At 44.8% G+C, this 22,658-nt stretch overlaps 1 protein-coding gene across 2 annotated transcripts; it reads right to left on the reverse strand.

Moving 5' to 3' along the window:
- Positions 1 to 13,460: 13,460 nt before the first annotated feature.
- LOC115545513 (gasdermin-E) lies at positions 13,461 to 22,637 on the reverse strand. 2 transcript variants are annotated; one of them, XM_030358780.1, is made up of 9 exons: positions 21,964 to 22,637; positions 21,648 to 21,846; positions 21,253 to 21,421; positions 17,866 to 17,986; positions 17,630 to 17,728; positions 17,181 to 17,308; positions 14,736 to 14,904; positions 14,543 to 14,625; positions 13,461 to 14,336 (listed from the first exon to the last, which is right to left on the reverse strand). In XM_030358780.1, the coding sequence occupies exons 1-9, from the start codon at positions 22,160 to 22,162 to the stop codon at positions 14,112 to 14,114; spliced, it is 1,392 nt and encodes a 463-aa protein (XP_030214640.1). In that variant the 5' UTR covers positions 22,163 to 22,637; the 3' UTR covers positions 13,461 to 14,111. The 2 variants fall into 2 exon arrangements, with proteins under 2 accessions (XP_030214640.1, XP_030214641.1); XM_030358781.1 differs by lacking the exon at positions 21,964 to 22,637 and having other exon boundaries at positions 21,648 to 21,933.
- Positions 22,638 to 22,658: the final 21 nt, after the last annotated feature.

Genomic DNA, 22,658 nt, shown 5'->3' on the forward strand with positions numbered 1-22,658 from the left:
AATATGTTTTCTTGGCAAGGACACACGGAAAGAGTGGTTTTTTTGGCCTATTATTTTCGACAGGCCTGTACACGACTAGGGGTGGGAATCGAGAACGGGTTCCTACTCAGAACCGGTTCCAACTAACCAATTCCATCGGAATCGTACGCCTCCAACGTTATCGATTCCTCTTAACGATTCCGCACCACGTTTTCCGGTTAACGCAAAAATTTTGCGACAACCCTGCGCGCGCCGACAACCTTCAAACAACAAGGCAGCATCGTGGAGAGTAGGAAGCGATCGCAAGTCTGGCTCCATTTCACCAAATGCAATGAAAATTCTGCCGTATGTAATCAGTGCAATGCTATCATTTAGTGTAAGGGTGCAAACACCAGCAACATGCTAAAGCATTTGTCTACCAAGCATGGAATTAAGGGGGTCATCCCTAAGTTCCCCGGGTCCTATGTTCCCCGGGTTGAATGAATTGAATCACGCACACGCTGAGAACTGAATTGAATCACGCACACGCTGAGAGCCAAGTTTTACCGTACTTTACTTCATGGTGTCTCCGTCAAGGATGACCGTTACAACGTTGACGTGCTGACGTCATCAGTACATGACATCCCCCCCTTACTTGGATTAAAACTCTAATATTCCCTTCACATAAACATTCAGTTTGGCTACTTGAACACTAACCATATAATGAATCTAATCAACATATTCTCTGTCAGAATAAACCTTTGGTTCTTTTCAAATAAACATTTATGTCCTCTAGCATTGTGCATTAATTTTCATTGAACATACACATGAACATATGCATTACTATAACACATTCACTCCATAACAAAGCTTATGAATCTCTGGGGCATTTTCACTTCTCGGCGCGGTCGCTCCGTCTGCACTGTAAGAGGTCGGCATGGTGTTGACCCCTGAGCGAGCGTCTCTGGTGTGGACGTCACAACATGTTCTGGTGGCGTGTTTACTGTCTCACTGACTGTCTTTGGTTCACTTCCACCGGGTGGTGGTGTCTGCTGAGCTGGTGTGTACACTTTGACATGTGTGGTGTTTCTGGAGTACTGAGCTCCTGTGGGTGACTCAACTACCACACTGTTACCGTTCTTACTGACTACCGTGTGAGGTGTCTGGTTAAATGTTGTTGTGAATTTATCTGTCTTGTCCTGTTTCAAAAGCACCTTGTCTCCCACCTGCACTGGGGACAGTCTGGCTCCGCGCCGCTCGTCAGCGTACATTTTGGACTTGCCCTTGCGCTCAGCATCAGTGTCTCTGGCCTCGAGGTCACTCCTTGGTGTACTGATGTCTGGCAACTTTCCCCTGAGCTTCCGATTGAACAGGAGTTCGGCGGGGCTCCTGCCCGTGGTGGAGTGGTCGATGGATCTGTAGATGGTGACGTATCGGCGTAGTTCCTTCTGCCAATCCAGTCCCTCTGCCTGTGCGATGCGGATCCGTTTCATGATCGACGCATTTTGCCTCTCGACTTCTCCATTCGCTTGTGCCCACCTAGGCGTCGTCTTCAATGGCTGTATGCCGTTCTCCTGACAGAAGTCCTGGAACTGTGATGACAAGAACTGTGGCCCACAGTCAGATCTGATAGAGACAGGCAGACCGTGGCGGCTGAAGATGTTCTCTAAACAGTCTATCACTTTGTCTGTCGTGGTGGATCGCATGATCTCGTATTCATAATAACGGCTGTAATAGTCTACAACTACCAGGATGGAGTGTCCTGTTGGCAATGGTCCTAACAAGTCTGTGGCAATGTCCTGCCATGGTCCATCAGGGAGAGTTGTTGGCCGCAATGGCTCTGGTACGTCAGGCCGTGCCACTAGTTGGCACCCATGGCATAATTTGACATTTTTCTGTCGCCCCATACATTCCTGGCCACCACACCTTTCCCCTCAAATGTTGTTTTGTCCCTACAATGCCTAAGTGTCCTTCATGAGCTAAGGCTAACACTCTGTTCTGTAGAGCATGTGGTAGGACAATCCGTGTCCCCCTCAGCACTAATTGCCCAATGGTACACAGTTCATTTGCAATACGGGCATAAGCTGAGCACTTATCAAATCGGCCCGTCTGTATAGTGGCACGTCAGGCCGTGCCACTAGTTGGCACCCATGGCATGATTTGACATTTTTCTGTCGCCCCATACATTCCTGGCCACCACACCTTTCCCCTCAAATGTTGTTTTGTCCCTACAATGCCTAAGTGTCCTTCATGAGCTAAGGCTAACGCTCTGTTCTGTAGAGCATGTGGTAGGACAATTCGTGTCCCCCTCAGCACTAATTGCCCAATGGTACACAGTTCATTTGCAATACGGGCATAAGCTGAGCACTTATCAAATCGGCCTGTCTGTATTGCTTTTCTCACCTCAGACAGTTATTCATCCTCTGCGGAGGCTCTCTCTACCTCCCTCGTAGTTAGCGCCCTGTGCACCGCCACGAAGCGCACGTACTCCTCTGCTCCGTGTCCATGTGTCGTCTTCTTCGCCGTCTCCCCCAGGAGACGAGACAGAGGATCAGCAATGTTGTATTTCCCGGCTATGTGTATTACTTGAAAGTCATAAGGTTGGAGGCGGAGCACCCAACGCTCAATCCGCGCGCATGGCCTTGATCTGGGGCTATAGATCACCTCCAGGGCCTTATGATCTGTTACCAGGTCAAACCTCTTGCCATATATGTACGGATGTAGGCGTTCACATGCCCAAACCAGTGCCAGGGCCTCACGCTCCGTTTGGGAATATCTCTTTTCACAGTCTGTCAGGCTCCTGCTCACGTAGCATATAGGCACCATAGCTCCCTGCTGCTCCTGTATCAGAACTGCTCCTATGCCCACTGGCCCTGCATCAGCTATCACTTTTGTGGGGGCATCTTTGTCAAAGTATGCCAGCGTGCCCGCCTCGGCTAACTTATTCTTGAGTGACTCGAATGCCACTTTCTGTTCAGGGCCGAAGACAAATGGCACATCTTTCTTGGTCAGTCTCCGCAGCGGCTTTGAGATGGCAGCGAACTGGGGTATGAATCTGTGTCGTGGAAATATCAATCATAACTATAAATATACAATCACATACAAATTATATTAACCTTGTTTATATAATTATTACATTAGAAGAAACTGTATACATTCTCCCTGTAACTTAAAACAAATCCCTTCCTCTCTTAAACTGAGAGAGGTTAAGTTAATTCGTATTCAAGTTCCCACTGGAGCCAGTAAGTCTGGTTTTGTGACCAGGCCAATCGACTGACTTCTTTGTTGTGTAAACTATTTACAGCCACCATGTCTTGCAAACCTGCAGACATGTCCAATAACCACCCATTGTATTGCAAATTGACTTGGCCTTTGGTCACTCCCACTCCCTACCCACAATGGAAACGTTCCCTATAAGAATGTTGTTCACCTATTGTTTCATGGAATGTGTTCTCGGTAAACTTTGCTGCCAGTACTTTTCCCATGATCATGCCTTAAGATTAAATCAAATATTTCGCTGTCCGACGTGTCCGTGAGAGAACTTTCTCTTCGTCAAATGGCGTTGTCGGCAGGATCCCAATATGAGATCATCAGACTGGTAAGTTATGTTTCTTTTAAATGACTATCTTGCCATTCTGACCCTCTGACGGGATCCGGAATTTGGAAAATAGATAAACACATGTGATTAGGATCTAACCTGGACCTTTGGAGGCGATTAGCACTAAAACAACTATTCAGCTCACTTCTTAATGGGGACGAATGCAGGGGTGTTGGCGGAGGTTTATAACAACCTTGGACTGCAACGTTTTGAGATTCCTATGAGCAGATGTACAATACTATTGGTAACTCCTTTGTATTGACTCTACTCGCTAAAATACGACTCTTATTAAGGGTAATAATCCCTCCAGAAACTTCGTACATTAAAAAAAAGAAAGAGGGGATAAGTGGACATAGTTGCCTGCCTTTGGTATGATGAAAGTAAACTAGTGGTTTATTTTATATAAGGGTTAAGATAACTATAAGAATCTTGTGAATCTATTGTCTCGTCGAATGTGTTCTTGGTAAACTTTGCTGCCAGTACTTTTCCCATGATCATGCCTTAAGATTAAATCAAATATTTCGCTGTCCGACGTGTCCGTGAGAGAACTTTCTCTTCATCAATCTGCTACTGTACCCAGCCAAACCCAGAAAACTGCGGACCTCTGATGCATTCTCTGGCTCGTGTGCCTCGACCAGTGCTCTCACTCTCTCATTTGTGGGTCCTATTCCCTTTTCTGACAACGGTATGCCCATGAAAACGAATTTGTCCATCTCAAACTGACACTTCTCACCATTTAAGGTTAGGCCGCATTTCTCTAGTCTCTCCAGTACGGCGTGTAGTCGCTTGTTGTGTGTCTCACAGTCAAGTGCATGGACGATGATGTCGTCTGATATGTTGGCCACTCCTTCGATGCCAGCCAGTGCCGTCGCCACTTCGTGTTGGTACTGCTCACTCGCTGATGACCCCGAATATGAGTCTTTTGTAGCGGTATGTTCCGCTGTGCACGGCGAACGTCGTTATAGCTCTTGACTGTTCTGTGAGTGCCATCTGGTGGTAGCCCCATTTTAGATCGAGCTTACTAAACACAACTGAGCCATTCATATCGTGTAGCAGTTCATCAACTGTCGGGATCGGATATCTTCCTCTGATAATAGCTCTGTTTGCCATTCTCATGTCTAGGCATAGACGAATGTCAGTGTCTTTTGCTTTTGGAACTACTACGACTGGGTTTACCCACGGTGTTGGACCCTCAACCTTCTCGATAATGTCCATTCTCAGCAGCTCCTCTATTTTCTTGTCAACCGCCTCTCTCAGGTGGAATGGTATCCGTCTCAGTGGTTGTGCTATGGGTTCCACATTGTCGTCGATGTGCAGCCTGATTTGCTTGGTATTGAGTTTACCCTACCCTGTGAAGAGCTTTGGGTACTTCCCTCTAACCTCTGCCTTTACATCAGTAACCGCTGCTACATCTACACCCACCTTTAGCACACCTAGCTTTGTAGCTGTCTCTCGGCCTAATAGCGGTACTCCCTGACCTGCTATTACTGTAAATTCTGCTTTTGTTTCCCTTTTCCCTATCCTCACTTCACATGTGAATACTCCCTTCACTGGTAGTGGTTCATTTGATGAGTATGTGTATAGTTTTTTATCTGACTTGAATGACTTACACTGTATCTTTTCTTTCTTTAATCCTTCCCATGTATTTTCATCTACTATGTTGGTCGTAGCCCCTGAGTCAATTAACATCACTAGGTCTACACCTCCCACATTAAATGTTAGTCTGTCAATGCAGCTATTGTCACGTACTACAAATGCAAAATCATTATCCTGCTTTTCTTCCTTTCTTGAGTCTACATATTTCACTGACCCCTTGCTAGCTTTAGATTTGCACATTTTGGCGTAGTGGTCTTTACCATTGCATTTACTGCAGGTTTGTCCACGTGCTGGGCATTTCTCATCTTTTGCAAAGTGGTCTCCGTGCCCACATCTAAAGCACACTTTCTCTTTCCCTTTTTCCTCTCCATCACGTTTTCGGCTCTTATTCGCCCATTTTCCTTTGGCTATCTGGTTTACAGTCTCAGTGCCTTTAGCCTCCGTGCTACTCACAAGCATGGCCGCCATTTGCTGACTCTTGCCAGAGTCAATGCCGAGCCCTCGAGCAACTTTCTCCGCACATATTCCGAAGTGCATCTACTCAGTACAGCATCCCTTAGCTGGTTAGCCATGTCAGCCCCAAAAGCACAGTCTTTGGCTGTCTGCCGCAAACGCGTTACAAACTGCTGTACAGTCTCCCCATTGTTCTGTGATATTTGATAGAAAGATTGGCGCGCAAACGCGGTATTCACCTGAGGCACAAAGTAGTTGTTCAGAGCATCCACTGCCTTGACATAGTCCTCTGAACCTCCCGTGTCCTCAAGAGTGGAAAAGACATCCTGCACATCTGTCCCAGCGTGATGCAAGAGTAATGCCCTTCTCCGAATTTTAGTGTTGTCGCTCACATTTTCCGCCATAATCAATCCTTTGCCGTCTGCGAACAGCTCAAACGCTGTTAGCCACCGTGTCCAGCGAGGTCCTAGCGTAGCAGGCTCATTGTAGCACTCAAACTTCGGCACGTTAGAATTATTGTTCTCCATCTCGTAGACGAACTAAACTCACTTCAGATTTAACTAGTACCGAGCTTGGTTATCCTCGTCGCCAATGTTACACTTCTAATGGCATGTTATGCCTAGAAACTGAATTGAATCACGCACACGCTGAGAGCCAAGTTTTACCGTACTTTACTTCATGGTGTCTCCGTCAAGGATGACCGTTACAACGTTGACATGCTGACGTCATCAGTACATGACAGGACCCTTTTTAACAAAAAAGGTCCTATGTTCCCCGTTTTTCCCAAAAAGGGTCCTATATTCCCCTGTAGCCATACATACCGGGGAGCATAGGACCCTTTTGGGGAAAAGCGGGGAATATAGGACCCTTTTCTGGGAAAAGGGTCCTATGTTCCCCGCAATCTATCAATCTTTAAAGATATTTAAACTTTGACACGACATTCGCGAGATGACAGCCAATCGGCGTTCAACAGGGTGGCCACTAGGCCTGCAGCGGATTCTAATTGTATCCGAATCCGTTCGGTTCGTTTACCACAGTTCGGAGCATTCTGGAGATCCGCGGATTTCGGTTTCATGAAGGCATTGCCTTATGTAGCGTATTTTGCCTACTGTAGCCTACGTCCGATACAAAAGGGTGTTTAGGACCCAGCGGAATGCATTCTCTCCAGTGCTACCCGAGCCAATGAGGTAGCTGTAATAGGTTGTTTTCTGAAGTTCAAGCGCACGATTCCTAAATTTAAAGAAAGTAATTGATACAATTATATTCTAAATATACGGGAGATAAATACAAACGGGTGATAAGCGGGATAACGGCCTTCGAGGTCGACCGGTTCGATGGAAATAATGGACAGGTAGAGGCAACTCTGGCTTCATGCTGCGCTCGTCGCCAGAGTTCTAAGCCTCGTCGGCCGTTATCCCTTACATGTGTCAGTGCACCATGTTTTCAAATGCATTTAGGGGAACATTTATTGCACAAAAAAGCCTTGCAAGTTGTCTGATTGCAGTCAATTAACACATTGCAAATAGCCTGTGGGTCTCATTCCTTTTTGTGTTTCTCCCCCAAACCCTCCGTCAAAAAAAAGTCTGCCTTTTTACTATCACGGACATGATCCTAATCCGAACCGTATCCGAAACCGAAGGCCAAAACGGTTATCTGAACCGAACCGTGGACACACTGATCCGTTTCACCCCTAGTGGCCACTGAGTGACATGTGTAACGTAACAGCCAATCAGCGTTCAACCGGCCAACTCAGTGCAGTGCAGTCCGGGGTGAACTGCAGCATGGAGGAGAAAGTGATTGTTGCCGTTTGCGACTCCCGGAGATCTTTTTTATATGATAGTATATAATATAATATAATTGCATAATAATATCACGGCCAAAAGCTCTGTGCGCCTCCGGATGGCCGTAGCGCGGGAAGCTCTCGTAGGGATTGGGATGAATAGACTGCGTCAGGTTGGTTGGTTAAAATGGTTACTTTTGGTGCAGAAGACTGTAGGACTCGTTTTTAGCCACTCAATGAACTACTCAGGAATCGGTAAGAGAATTGATAAGGAATTGGATCGATAGGCAGAATCGACAATGGCATTGATATTGATAAAAACGTATCAATTCCCACCCCTATACACGACATGTGAGAAAGATTCTATCATTAAAAACTAACAAGATGACTGACATTTATTATTCATTCTCAGTAGACAATGCAATATTTTAACATAGATTTGGCTTTCAAATGGGTTTATACAACATTTCTAGAGATAAATGTGTTTAATTGTCATAATATTCGTTCAGTAAGTAAATTAATAAACAAATATGACAATTTCTGGCTTTTGTTATAGCCACCTTTAGTTATAGCACGGTGACGTCATCACGCTTTGGTAGGCCTCAAGGGAAGTCAATAAGACCTATATTTATATTTTAAAAGGTATAAAATCCAAAAAAAAACATCAAAACAAATATTACAATTTTAAAAGTGCAATGGAGTCTCTAGGTCTAGCTGAACAAAAGTCGAACTGGTGTGGTGCCAACGTTTGTAAAGAATAAGATAAAAAAAAATTGAGTGCTGCTTGCAGGAACAAGAAAATAATGTTGGCAATGTCGATCATTTGTTTCCCACAAGGAATTGTGGGAATATTTAATTTCCTTTCTTAAAGGATGGTCCAGTTACCTCTAAAGGAGGAAATAGGATGCATTGAAGCACCTTTCCTTAGCATTAAGAGAATTCGACCAGCTCTTATCATGGCTGCCACTTGGATATAACCGGTTAATTCCAAAGTTAGGAACCATCCTAATCAAAAAGTAATAGTGGTTCGAAAAGCATATAATGTGGTGACCAAACACACAGGGGTTAGGACATAATACAACAGATACGTGCGAAAACAGAAATTCATGATATGAATGCAGATTGAAATCTGGAACACCACTGTTATGTCTTCTTCACTAAAGGGTTATTAAGTCTTGGGCTTGAAAGTAAAGTCTCAAGCTGGATAGTAAAAAGTCTAAATCATTCTATATCCCTGCAAAGCAGCCATACGTTTAAAGTTGCGTTTTTGTTCTGAATAACAATGCAACAAACAAACAATGCCTATAATTGCCCAGGACATTCTCAAACGACCAAAATACATCCACCGAGGCTCTGGACGGAATTTTCAGTACACTCACACCAGCAACAAAAACATCCGCTCCTTCTGGTCCACTGGGCCCCGCCCCCTTCCTCTCACAGCCCGTACGGTCAGTCCCGTCAATCACAGTGTCCTGTCCCCTCTGCTCAAAGCAACCTGCTACACTCCACTCACCTGTCTGAAATTCTGTCTGCTGAACACCAGATCCCTCAGTAATAAGGCCCTTTTGATAAATGACTTTATTGTTGACCAGAGCCTAGACATTCTCTGCCTCACTGAGACCTGGCAACAACCAAATGACTTCTCCCATCTAAATGAAGCTGTCCCACCAGGTTTTTCTTTTATTAGCAAACCCCGGGTTAATGGGAGGGGGGGTGGCCTCGCTCTCCTCCATCGTGATAACATCAAAGTCACCACTGTCACAGTCCCCCTTCACTCCTCCTTTGAATGTCTAGCTGTAAAACTCTCCGGCCCCAAACCCACTATCATTGTCACCATTTACAGACCACCAAAACCCTCCGCCGTTTTCCTCAATGAATTCTCATCACTACTTACATCTGTATGTGCAATGTCCCCCACTGTTATCCTCCTTGGTGATTTCAACATCCACATTGACAACCCATCCTGTACTTTTGCTAATGACTTCACATCACTTCTGGACTGTCTTGGCATCACACAACATGTCAACCTCCCAACCCATAACAAAGGTCACATTCTGGATTTAATCTGCTGCACTGACATCACTCCCACTAACCTTGATGTCATTGATTTCCCCATCTCCGACCACAAAGCTGTACTTTTTGACATTCATACCCAACTCCACAAAACCAAGGAACAACGGACCATCTCCTTCAGAAACATCAAACTAATCAACACCACAGACCTCTCCACCATGATCAGCTCCTACCCCAACCCTCCCACAGCTTCCTCCCTGACTGACCTGGTGACTCACTACAATAACTGCCTCTCCTCCTCCCTCACCACCCTGGCCCCCCTGAAAACCCGCTCAGTCTCATTCACCCACACTGCTCCCTGGTTCACTCCTCATCTGCGCCAGCTCAAAGCCACTGGTCGTCGACTGGAGCGACTCTACAATAAGACAAAACTCACTGTACACCGCCAAATGTATTCGGACCACCTCCATCACTACAAGAATGCCCTCACCACTGCCAAAACCTCATACTACTCCAACCTCATCAACACTGGTACAGGCAACAGCAGAGTCCTCTTCTCAACAGTCAACCACTTACTTCAGCCTCCTAAATCTCTCCCTCCAGATATTTCCACCACCCAATGCACTGCGTTCCTTGACTTCTTCAGCTCTAAAATCAACACCATTCACCAACAACTGGCCTCATCTCGCACCCCCTCTGATGACCCACCCTGGATGATCACCTCTGGCCAACCTCTCATCAGCTCCCTCTCTGACTTCACCCTAGTAACAGAACAGACCGTCTCAGAACTCATCCGCAAAGCCAAAACCACCACCTGTCAGCTCAATCCTCTTCCCACCTCCCTTGTCAAAGCATGTCTTCCGTCCATCTCCCCCATGATCACCAACATAATTAACTCCTCCCTCACTACTGGTACTGTACCCCTCACTCTCAAGCTGGCTGCCATCACTCCCATCCTGAAAAAACCTGGTGCTGACCCATCTGACCTTAACCATTACCGGCCCATCTCCAATCTCCCTTTCATCTCCAAAACACTTGAAAGGGTGGTTGCCGCACAACTACAGTCCCACCTCGACATTAACAATCTCCACGAACCGTTCCAATCTGGCTTCCGTCCAAAACACAGCACTGAAACAGCCCTAGTCAAAATCACCAACGACCTCCTCCTTGCAGCCGACTCTGGATTACTCACCATTCTCATCCTCCTCGATCTCAGCGCAGCATTCGACACCATCTCCCACCCTCTGCTCCTGGACCGCCTAGCTGGTATTGGGATCACTGGTGCTGCACTCTCCTGGTTTACATCCTACCTCACCGGCCGTCAACAATTTGTTCAACTAAGCAACCACAAGTCTGGGTGTTCAGGTGTCTCACTGGGTGTCCCCCAGGGGTCAGTCTTGGGTCCACTCCTCTTCACCAATTACCTCCTCCCGCTGGGCACACTCCTCCGTCACCATGGGGTCCATTTTCACTGCTACGCTGACGACACACAGGTCTACATCTCCACCAAACCCACCGCTGCCATCCCCCCCACCTCCCTCATCACGTGCCTGGAAGAGATCCGGAGCTGGTTGAGCAGGAACTTCCTGAAACTCAATGGAAACAAGACCGAGGCCCTGCTCATCGGATCCAAATCCACCCTCACTAAATCACAACACACCCCAGCTCCACTCATAATTATCGATGGATTCCCAGTACCCTTCTCCTCCAAAGTCAAGAGCCTCGGCGTCATCCTGGACAACACCCTCTCATTCGCACCCCATATTCACAACATCACCCGGACTGCATTCTTCCACCTCTGCAACATCGCCAGACTCCGCCCATCACTGACCCAATCCAGCACTGAAATCCTAGTTCACTCATTTGTCACATCACGCATAGACTACTGCAACGCCCTCCTCACCGGACTCCCCACCAAACTCATCAACAGACTGCAGATCATTCAGAACTCAGCCGCCCGGATCATCACCCGCACCAAATCATCTGACCACATCACCCCTGTCCTCATTCAACTTCACTGGCTCCCAGTACACTACCGTATCCAATAAAAAACCCTACTCCTCACCTACAAAGCTCTCCACAACCTAGCCCCCAGTTATCTCTGCGACCTCCTCCAAGAATACACTCCCTCCCGCTCCCTCCGCTCAACCTCTGCTGGACTACTATGTATCCCCACATCACGACTCACTACAATGGGTGCCCGGTCATTCAGCTGTTCAGCACCCAGGCTCTGGAACTCCCTCCCCCCACACATAAAACAATCAGACACCATTACAACCTTCAAGTCACAACTCAAAACTCACCTGTTCAAACTCGCACACAACGTCTAACTGAACACTGTTTTGATTGTTTTTTGTTTTGTTTTGTCTTGTTTTTGTTTTATTTATTTCTTATTGCTTATGTTTATTTATTTTTACACAATGTCTTGTTTTTTAAAAAATGTATGATGACTATATGCTCTGTAAGGTGACCTTGGGTGTCTTGAAAGGCGCCTCTAAATTAAATGTATTATTATTATTATTATGATCATTTATCAAGGCTCAAATCGGACCAAATGTTTGCTTTTTAGAGAGTCTTGAGTAAGTCCAGTCTCTCAGCAGGGAGTCCTAGTCAAGTCTCTCAGCAGACACACACACACACACACACACACACACACACACACACACACACACACACACACACACACACACACACACACACACACACACACACACACACACACACCATTAGGTCTTGTTTACTCTCAGAACCAGCAGCTCCCATCAGGTGTGGTCTTGAACAAGTTGAGCAAGTTGTTCGATGTATCTTCATACGTGGCGCGTCAAAGTGAGAACTTACCACCGAAAGGTACGACCACGGAATTACGCTGGAGTTTAAAAGTATCCCCCTGCCCGCCTTCATCCTTTTTTCATTTCACTTCTGACTGCGCTTGGGTGGGATGACATCATCATTAAATCAGCCTTTACGGTGTTAATAAGCCAGGCTGGTAGGGACTAAATAAAACCTGCCTCTGACGTAATGCCTGCAGTATGTGGCTCCTCAGTGTAAAATATGTAACGGCAGAAACATGGGTGCGGTGGCGATCCTAGGCGATCCAACGAACTTCAGTGAGGGTTTCGCTTATGCAAACAAGTGTGCGCCTGCAACCAGAGGGGGCGCCAAAATACCTATTCCCCACACAATATTATGTCGTACTTCATTGATAACTGCTGCGCAGCGCATTTTTTTTTTATACTGCTCGTGGCGCAAAATATTGCCCATGTGATTTGCCGCCCCCCACAAATATGCCGCCCCGGGCGTCTGCCCGGGTCGCCCGTGCCTAAAACCGCCACTGCATGGGTGTGTGTGTCTGTATGGGTGTGTGTGTTTGTATGTGTGTTTTTTTTTTTGAGTCTGTCTGTATGGGTGTGTGTTTTTTTTTGTGTGCGTCTGTCTGTCTGTCTGTCTGTCTGTCTGTCTGTCTGTCTGTGTGGGGGGGGGGGGGGGGGGGGGGGTGTGCGTTACCTCGGAGGCTCCGGCCATAACATAACCATGGTAACCTTTGAGGAGAGTGTTTACACAAGAGCTGCGAAAGGCGGAAATATCATCCATAACAATAACACTGCTAAAAAACAAGAATATTTCTGCATCCAGTACATCATGAACAAGGGCGTGGCTAGGCTCCCATGATGAGGAAGCAAATCTCTCCTTGACGTTGCCCTGCGCCATTGAGCAGTTTTCACAGGAATGAATGGGCGGCCATGTTTTAGTCCGCTGTCCTTTCTTTAATGTGTCCATGCTCTCCACGCGGTAATATACAATCCATCTCCTTTTGCTTCATAGTTCCCATACCGAAACTAAAACAAATAAAGTGAGTTAAAAGCGATCCTGATTCAATGACCTTTTCTAAAAGAGTGCAACACCTTACAGAAGGCGCAAAATGGTTTAGTCCACCCCTACACGAGGATTCCCTATACCAGCTTATCAAGAGTTGATAGACTGCTAATGCCTGAGCGCTAATTTGCACCTCATTTGGAAATCGGGGACGCAAAAAAAGAAAGGAACAGGACACAGAAACAAGGCAATCTGAGGTAAAAACCGATTTATTTCATAAGGAGGGGTTTAAGAACCATAGTTTAAGAAGGGTTTAAGCTTATATCAGCAGTTTAAGATTGAAGGCAGTCAGTGATAAATCTAGAGAATACTCACATTGTATAACCCTGAGCCTGAATTTATCAATATCATCAATTATCAGCCTAATATCTACAATGCCATAATATCTATCAAATAAATGAAATACCTAGCAAACATATAAACCTTTGCTGATTTAAAACACAGAACTTTTATGTTTATTTATGGGAGAGAAGGCTGGAATGCAGTAAATAACAAATTTGATTGTTGTCTTTATTAAGGTTGTTCAATGATTTAAACGCAATGAGATTGATAAGGTTAAACAACACAGTACTCTTTTTTTTTGGCATAGAAATTTGAATCCTACATTGTGAAAACAAATTTTATAAAAACATCAAATTCATGTTCCACAATTGTCAGGGTGACATAAAATAACTTTTTTTGAAGAAATAATAGAAAGCCAGAAACAAAAGATAACATTTCGCCAAAAGTGTATCGCACCATTGTATCGAAAAATACAACGAATCGCAATCCATATAATAATGGTCTACGAAAGCCCCTGTGATATCGTATTGTGAGCATCCTGGTGATTCCTGTCCCTAATTAACACCGGGCTAGGGAAGCAAGGCCTTTGATGGCAATGCAAAGGACGAGAGGCTGCGGCTCGTAGCAATCGCTGAGCTCCGTCCTCAGCACGTCTCCGTCTCTCTGCAGACCCACTCCACAGGAGTCGAAGAGCTCCTCTGTCAACTGGAAGGTCTCCCCGGTCAGGGGAGCGAGGTCATCACTGCTCAGAGACATCTCCCCATTCTCGATCACACACTGCATCTGAGACATGTGTGAGGACACGACATCTTTACGCGTCTAAAATTTGCACTGAACTCTAACCTCAAGCATCGCCTTAATACTGCACGGCTGCCCCAATGTATGAACTCATGGTATTGTGCAAACACTCTGGATAAAAGGTTCAACCAGATGGCATGATTATACATTGTGTTACTTCATAATATTCATCGGAGCAATTTAATACATACCAGCAGCTCCAGGGAGCTCAGCATCTGGGGATCTGGGGGAGTGCATCTCGACACCAGGACAGCAAGGCCGTCATCCGGCATTTCTGGAACACCGGGTGTGAACATTTCACACTAATATTTAGCATGAGATGTGACACAGCAACTACCGTTACGCTGCTATGCACATACTACAGTGAAGGTCGGGCCCACTTACCAGCCAGGGCACTGGTAACGAGGTGAAAAGCACCGAGAGGACTGCTGGGGTCCTCGGTCTCCAGTCCAGTGTCAGACAGGACATCCAGTATGCCCTGGAGGGCCTCTCTCTGAGCCTCGACCTCAACACGGACCACAGAGGGGAGTTCGCCATCAAGCATCTGGCTTAGCTGAGAGAGAACCAGAGCACATCCTCAAATACAAACATTAAATAGACAATACAATACGAATAAAAAATTGATATATAATTGTTTTGTTATGAGCAAGAGAATGTCTCAAGAGCCTTAAGTTTAATGTTGCAGGAGGGGAATGCATGCTTTGCATTTAGTCAGCATTGCAGAAATATAATGTGTTCCAGGAATATGCATTTCCTATGAGTTTCTATTCAGGACGTGTTCACTTTAAGACGCATGATTCTAATCGGCCTATCACGTGACTCCAGGAAGTAAACACTTAAGTCGCCTCTAGCTGGTTCAGCATTTCGTTAAATTGAGAACAATTTAATCAAATCTTTCAACATCTTGTTCTTTACATAGCATCGTTGGTATGTATTCTTTGTATTTTGATTTTGAAAGCATTCACTCTTGTCTTTTTACATTAGTCAGTCCCTCCAGAAAAATGCGGCGTTTTTTTGTGATTGTTGCGGCACATTTTCTTAAAAAATGCAATGAAATATGCGGCATATTTATGCATTTTTTTTATGCAATGAAATTGCAGAAATTGCAGGAACTTGCGAAAAATTCAGCTTTTCGATGACGTTCACGCCGCTTAATTCCGTCACTTCATAACGTTCGCATGGCAACAGGGTGAAATGGTATGGAGGTAGATTTGTGTCTTTATTATGCAATCAAAAATAATAGGTTTGAGAGCAAAACTTTCCACACTGCAATCAAAAAATAGATTTGAGAGCAAGACTATCGACACTGCAATCAAAAAATGTTTTATTGCAAGATAAATTAATGTGATAAAAAAAATATTAATGGGAATCCAAAAGTTTTGGTTGCAAACCCAAAAGTTTTGTTTGCAAATCCAAAAGTTTTGGTTGCGAATCAAAAAGCTTTGTTTGCGAATCCTAAAGTTTTGCTTGCGAATCCAAAAGCTTGCTTGCTGTTGAGCTGAATCTCGTGGGCGGGACCTACGCCGAAAGATGTAAGACACGTCTCTATTGGCCAGTCTCGATCGGAGTGACAGCTTGGCAACATCCGAAAAGCCGCTGCCCCCCGACCGCCTCCAGAAGCAGATTGTCGGCCTGACGGACAGGGTGTTCGTTTGTGCCTCTCAATCCGCGGCGGCGGTCAACAACATCGCCCTGCTCTCCTCTGCCATGGTCTCCTTGTCGGCTGACAGGGAGACCTACGGAATTTTCAGGGCGTGCAAGCGCACGCACGGGACAAGCCCATAAGGCGAAGCCTAGACGGCGTAGCCAACATGAAATAGAACTCCCTCTCTCGTTACTAACTGTGGATGTTGCCAAGCTGTCACTCCGATCGAGACTGGCCAATAGAGACGTGTCTTACATCTTTCGGCGTAGGTCCCGCCCACGAGATTCAGCTCAACAGCAAGCAAAGCTTTTGGCTTCGCAAGCAAAACTTTAGGATTCGCAAACAAAGCTTTTTGATTCGCAAACAAAACTTTTGGATTCGCAAACAAAACTTTTGGATTTGCAAACAAAACTTTTGGGTTTGCAAACAAAACATTTGGATTCCCATTCATATTTCTTTTATCACATTAATTTATCTTGCAATAAAACATTTTTTGATTGCAGCGTCGATAGTTTTGCTCTCAAATCTATTTTTTGATTGCAGTGTGGAAAGTTTTGCTCTCAAACCTAATTTTTGATTGCAGTGTGGAAAGTTTTGCTCTCAAACCTATTATTTTTGATTGCATAATAAAGACACAAATCTACCTCCATAAAATGGCTGCTCCGGTATGAATTAAACGCAAAAATGTTCTTTCTGCTGAAATATATCTGACTTTTTTGCAACGGAAATGCGGGGATTAGGAAATCATGCAAGCCATATTTTGCGCGGTAATCGACAATTTATGCGTTGAATTATGCAATAGCATAATCGCGTTTTTCTGGAGGGACTGATTAGTGTAAATTTTGTATAGTTTTCATCTCAAGGTAGTTCAAATGCACTACTGCTACACAACTGGGTCATTTGACGACGCTAATAGTGTTGTAGTGACCAAAAAGAATGTTGTTTACAAGCACTTAAGTACATATTCTTGCTTATTTGTTTGAGATGAGTACAATTGAGATTTCTGATTTCTCTGCCTTTTTATTCGTGTGTTGCAGTTTCACCTTTCCCCATGTGCTTCCAATAAACCTGTGGAAGGGAGAAATACGTCTGCAGAGTCTTGGTGTTTTGGGTAAGAGTTTAGCTGGCCGTCATGGTATTAGTAGACATACCGAGGACAGCATAATAATCACTGGAGATCTTACCACCCCCTCCAGTAGATGGACCCCCCCGCACTGCTTCATGGCTGAAACGAGGTGCTGGAGCAGAGAGGCCCTGGCTGAAGCTTTGAGACCCGAAAGCAGTTCAAAGTTAGGACTCAGCTCGGCAACTTCTGCAAATCGATCATAGATAGACATAATCACAAAAAAGCTCAATCGACATCATGTACACATAAGGAAATGTGGTTCCAACTCACTCAATTCAATTTTGAATGACATCTGGATTTGTACCTGAAGCTTTGATTAAAATGTATATTGCTATCAGTAAAATCAGCTAGTCTGGGCAAAGCTGTCCGTCACAAATTGTTTACTGCTTGTTTGTCAATCCAGGGCATGGACCAGATATTAGATGCATTATAAACTACAATCTACTATATTTTTGTGAACCAGTGAATAACACGTTCAGTATTTATAAAAACAAGCCCATATATTACCCTTTGTTAGCCAGGTGCTGCCCGGCACCATGCACACCGGTGACTCGTTGCACATATTGCGTTCGTCACAGGGATACCCAAAGAAAAAGGTATTCAGGTCTCAAAGGAGGCAGAGAAAATATCATAGCAGTTTATTTTCCATGACATCACAAAAATATTTTGACAGAACTGTGAAACATGTTGTGGCTCTTTGCAGACCTTCAACCATTGTAATAATTATATGTACATTCACTCACCAAAGACTCCGTTTGGTTGCACACTTAGTTCTTGTTTCTGGTAAGCAATGGTCGTGTTTGGTTGTATAGTCAGGTATGAAGATCTTCCTCTGGATATCTCTGCATTCACATTTATGCCAATCTGAAAATAAATTAACATTAGCAGGTAGACATTAGCTTAAGGAAATGGTAATGAGTATTGATATTGGGGTTATAAATCATGAGGCAGCCACACCTAAAAAATGTAGTGTACGTTATCATAAAATGACATCAGTGATTAAGGAAACATGCTATTAAAGGCCCACTATGCAACTTCGGGAATATCTTCGCTGTTTTCTTGGTTTTGGCACGCACATTACTCTACACAGCGCCCCCTACAGCTTCGTAGTAGATATTTCACAACACTGTCGTAACAACTCGTTGACGTCCCTTCCCCATGCACTTCTACGCGAGCCATGTGCATTTGTTTTCAAAGAAGCCGGCGAATGCGTGGAGCCATGTCCGAAGTAGATGTTCATAAAGTGTAGGCAAGGTTATACATTTTTAAAAGGGTGTATTTGCATTGCAATAAACATAAATCCATCCTTTTTTATAGTTCACCGGGAGAATTTATACCCTAGGTTATAATTGTTTTATCTTAGGTTGAACAGAACAATCAGTGTAAGAGGTTTGGCCAACATAATAATCGAAATAAACAAGAACCTGGATTCGGGGATTCAGTCTGTATCTGGGGGACAGACGAACAGCAAAACACCCATGGAAACAAAGGGGTTTATATGGTTGCAAGCAAGCTAGAAACATACAGGGCTCACAACAAAACGGTCGAGAAAACAATTTTTACAGGGCTCACAACTAAATGGTTGAGCAAACACATTTGTACAGAGACTATCAGAATCAAGAATACCACGAAGACAAAGTTCACCCAAGGGTACTTTCAATTTCAAAAGCAACACGGCCGAGTCGGCGTCTGATTTGCAGTCTTCTTTTTCTTTCAGTTCACGCTATTCCTGAAAAGCTTGCCCAACGTTTACTCGTGTCTGGCCTCTCTGTCGGTCAGGCTCCCTTTTCTCTTCTTCTGTTCCTCCGACATTGGGTTTCTCTGTCTCTTTTTAGTCGGCTGATCTATGATGAATATAACAATCCCTCAGTTACTTGTGTTTATATCGAGCCGGTTCCGTGTTTGGGGGTCTGTGCCGTAAAGCAATTCGTTACTGTAGTGACCCTTGCACAGAAGCATACGGCCGACATCTTTCTTTATTCTGGGTGGAAATAGTAACATAGTTACGCCATTAAATGCGTTTATGGAAACATTTTTAGCGAGAAATGTGCATTTTACTTTCATAATGTTCGCTCGGTGAATGTGAAGGATGTTCGGTTTGATAGTTATGACGAAGAGTGAACGCTCCGTTCACTTGCATGGACAGAGTCTCTGGTTGCTAAGCAACCTCAACGTCTTGGCGGACTATTTCTCTCCTGATCAACACTACGAATGCTGGAAACACACCAGACACACCATGTGAAGTTATTTAACCCGATTATCGTTATTTATGAGTCCTTAGCCCAAGTGAAGGAGTTCAAGTACCTCGGGGTCTTGTTTGCGAGTGAGGGTACTATGGAGCGTGAGATTGGCCTGAGAATCAGAGCAGCGGGGCGGTATTGCGTTCGCTTTACCGCACCGTTGTTACGAAAAGAGCTGAGCCGCAAGGCAAAGCTCTCGATCTACCGGTTGATCTTCGTTCCTATCCTCACCTATGGTCATGAGGGTTGGGTGATGACCGAAAGGACGAGATCGCGGGTAAAAGCGGCCGAGATGAGTTTTCTCAGAAGGGTGGCTGGCGTCGCGGGATAGGGTGAGAAGCTCAGTCATCCGTGAGGAACTCGGATTAGAGCCGCTGCTCCTTTACTTAGAAAGGAGTCAGCTGAGGTGGTTCGGGCATCTGGCAAGGATGCCCACTGGGCGCCTCCCTTTGGAGGTGTTTCAGGCACGTCCATTGGGGAGGAGACCTCGGGGAAGACCCAGGACTAGGTGGAGAGATTATATCTCAACACTGGCCTGGGAACGCCCCGGGATCCCCCCGTCAGAGCTGGTCAATGTGGCCCGGGAAAGGGAAGTCTGGAGCCCCCTGCTTGAGCTGCTCCCCCCGCGACCCGACCCCGGATAAACGGATGACGATGAGATGAGATCGTTATTTATATCCGAGATTATTTAATCTAACCCGATCTAAACTCTATCATGCACCCTAACACGGCGGCGTTTGGGTTTCCTACCTCGGACTCTAGCGCAGCCACAGGCGCGTTGAACCATTTTTGTGACACACAATGATCAAGCGTCAGGTTAGGCAACGCGGTTGGTGTGGCCGTACCATTAGTCGATTGATCCATGATGAATGCAACAATTGCCTCGCAACTGGCTGTTTATATCTAGCCGGTGCCATGTTTGGGTGTGTGTCTGTGCCGTAAAGCATTTTCGAAACTACAATCTGACTACATTTTCGAGGATACTTCCGCTGCGTCACATCCGGATTGTGTCGGTCCGAACAGATCAAGTTGCATATGCGCTTTTTCACTGGAGAGGCGACATGGGTAAATGACACACCCACCAATCGACACAGAAATGGATGCAGAACCATCAGCATAACTCTCAACCTGCATACTTAATGTAATTTTGGCTAAAAAAGTTGCATAGTGGGCCTTTAAATAACAGTAGTCATTAAAAAAAGTACTATGTTTTGACTTATTAATATATTTATTGCCTCAATTATTTATTTCACAGCCATATTTAATTATTGATATCTCTAATATTGAATCCAATGGACTTCTGTACAAAAAAAAATTCAAACGTATACATTAGCTGATCAACTTGCAGTGTAGAATTCGTCACTTTAGTGTCGAATAGTGTCAAGTAGAATAATTCCGCCCATGTGTCTTCAACATGGCAACACCTGAGCTTCGAGTCTAGGGAGGAGGGGGCGGTTGGAGACAACTCTCCATTATTCTGAATTTGGACTGCAGTACCCATTTTAAACACTCAGTGTCAGTGTTATGTATTGTTCATGAAATATATTCCTAATAATAGTTGTTTAAATAATCTAGTTCTGAAAATAAATGGCTTCGACAGTAAGTGAACCGACTACACATTGCTTAGAGAACCCTTCAATAAGAACAAGTACTATTAGTAGTTACAATGCTTGGATGCTGTATCGGCCAATACTCAAGTTCAGGAATCTGAATCAGTATCGGGAAGGAAAGAAACTGGTATCGGAACATCTCTACTTGCTATAGTTCCATTTAATCAAATCCTCAATGCAGAATACAACAAGCTCTAAGCCCTTTAATGAATATGTATTATATTTACATTTACAAATGGAAATCACTCTAGCATTTAGCCCCTCCGTGTATCCTACATACCTTAGTGATCACGTGCCCAATCTTGCCTCCTATAGTGTTTGCCTGTTGGTCACTCTGACTAATTGTGGATATCTGAGTCGTCACAATCCTCTGCGTCACCAGTCCGGAAACAGTCCAAGCTCTCTCTTTTTTAACCTGCTTGAACAGGATGTGATCCATGTCGATGAGCCTAGCCAGGAGAGTGGGAAGTGTAGAGCAAAGATGTTTTTAACTAATTATTGTACATTTAAAATACGATTGATATAATTTAAATGCAAACCAAAATAATGACATCACTGATCATGTTAGTAATCAACCAAGTGTTTCGCCATCCAACACTTCAAGGAGAAACAAAGTTGAATGGTGATAACGTCCTGATAACGTCCCTGTTATGGTTGGATTAGGAGACATCCTACCTGTCTTTGAAAACTTCATGTAGCTTCTGCAAATCTAGATCTTCTTTCTTCAAGACACCAAAGGAATTGTTGTGCTCTGAAGTGCTGTCATGTGCCATGGTAAATTGAGCAACGTCAGGATGCAAGGTAGCCTCGATGCTTGCCTGGTTTTTGGCACTCCCACGTTCAGTGTACTGCGAGCAGTCCGTCACTGTGACGTCTTTTGACGTTGCACAGTATGCACAAAAATGCAGTTATTATAAACAAAACATAGATAGGTATAACAATAATGAAAACATTTATAACTGCAAATGAGAATGTTGTGAGTTCTGCTTACCTGGAAGTTCCACGGTGTCACCCTGTAACATTTCATCAAGGGTAAAAGGAGTGTTAGAATATTTGGTTTTCTGAAACAGCCAGCGACCCTTTTGCTCCATCACGATTGACAACAACTTAATTGAGTTATTGCAACTCGATGCTGGTTTCAGACTTCGATCCACTTCCTCTACAAATTTTGCAGTAGCTTTTGCAAACATGTCTGAGCTGTTAGGTGGTGAGGAAAACCTGAAAGTGTAACAGTGACAATTTATTTTCTTACTATTGTTTTTTTCTTCATAGACAACCCACTAGTGCAGCATAAAAGCATATTTTTCTGTGCTGGTCGCAAATTTAGCATGGTATTGCTGTTTCTTCGAACAGTCGATAGGTATGGCGACACATTAGTGCCATAAAGCACTCATGTGATAAAACATGCATTCGGGCGTATTATATCATATCACACGCGTAGATATTAATTGCGAGCGCGCAAATTATCTCGGCACGCGCGCACTCCGAGCGCTGCTCCCCGAGCGAGGAAAACAGCTCCTCGAGAGCATTACCTCGTTGCAAGCGAGAGCGGGAAATAACTTCGGTCGCACAAAACAGCCTCAGCCTCTCGCGAATGATGTTCTGCTCTCGCGCGCGAATTTAGTTTTGGCACTATGGGGAGGGAACCAAGGCAGGGCGGGCTTTCCTATGATTGGCCATTTCTGA

This window comes from Gadus morhua, chromosome 6 (genome assembly GCF_902167405.1).
Source record: "Gadus morhua chromosome 6, gadMor3.0, whole genome shotgun sequence".
Lineage (NCBI taxonomy): Eukaryota > Metazoa > Chordata > Actinopteri > Gadiformes > Gadidae > Gadus > Gadus morhua.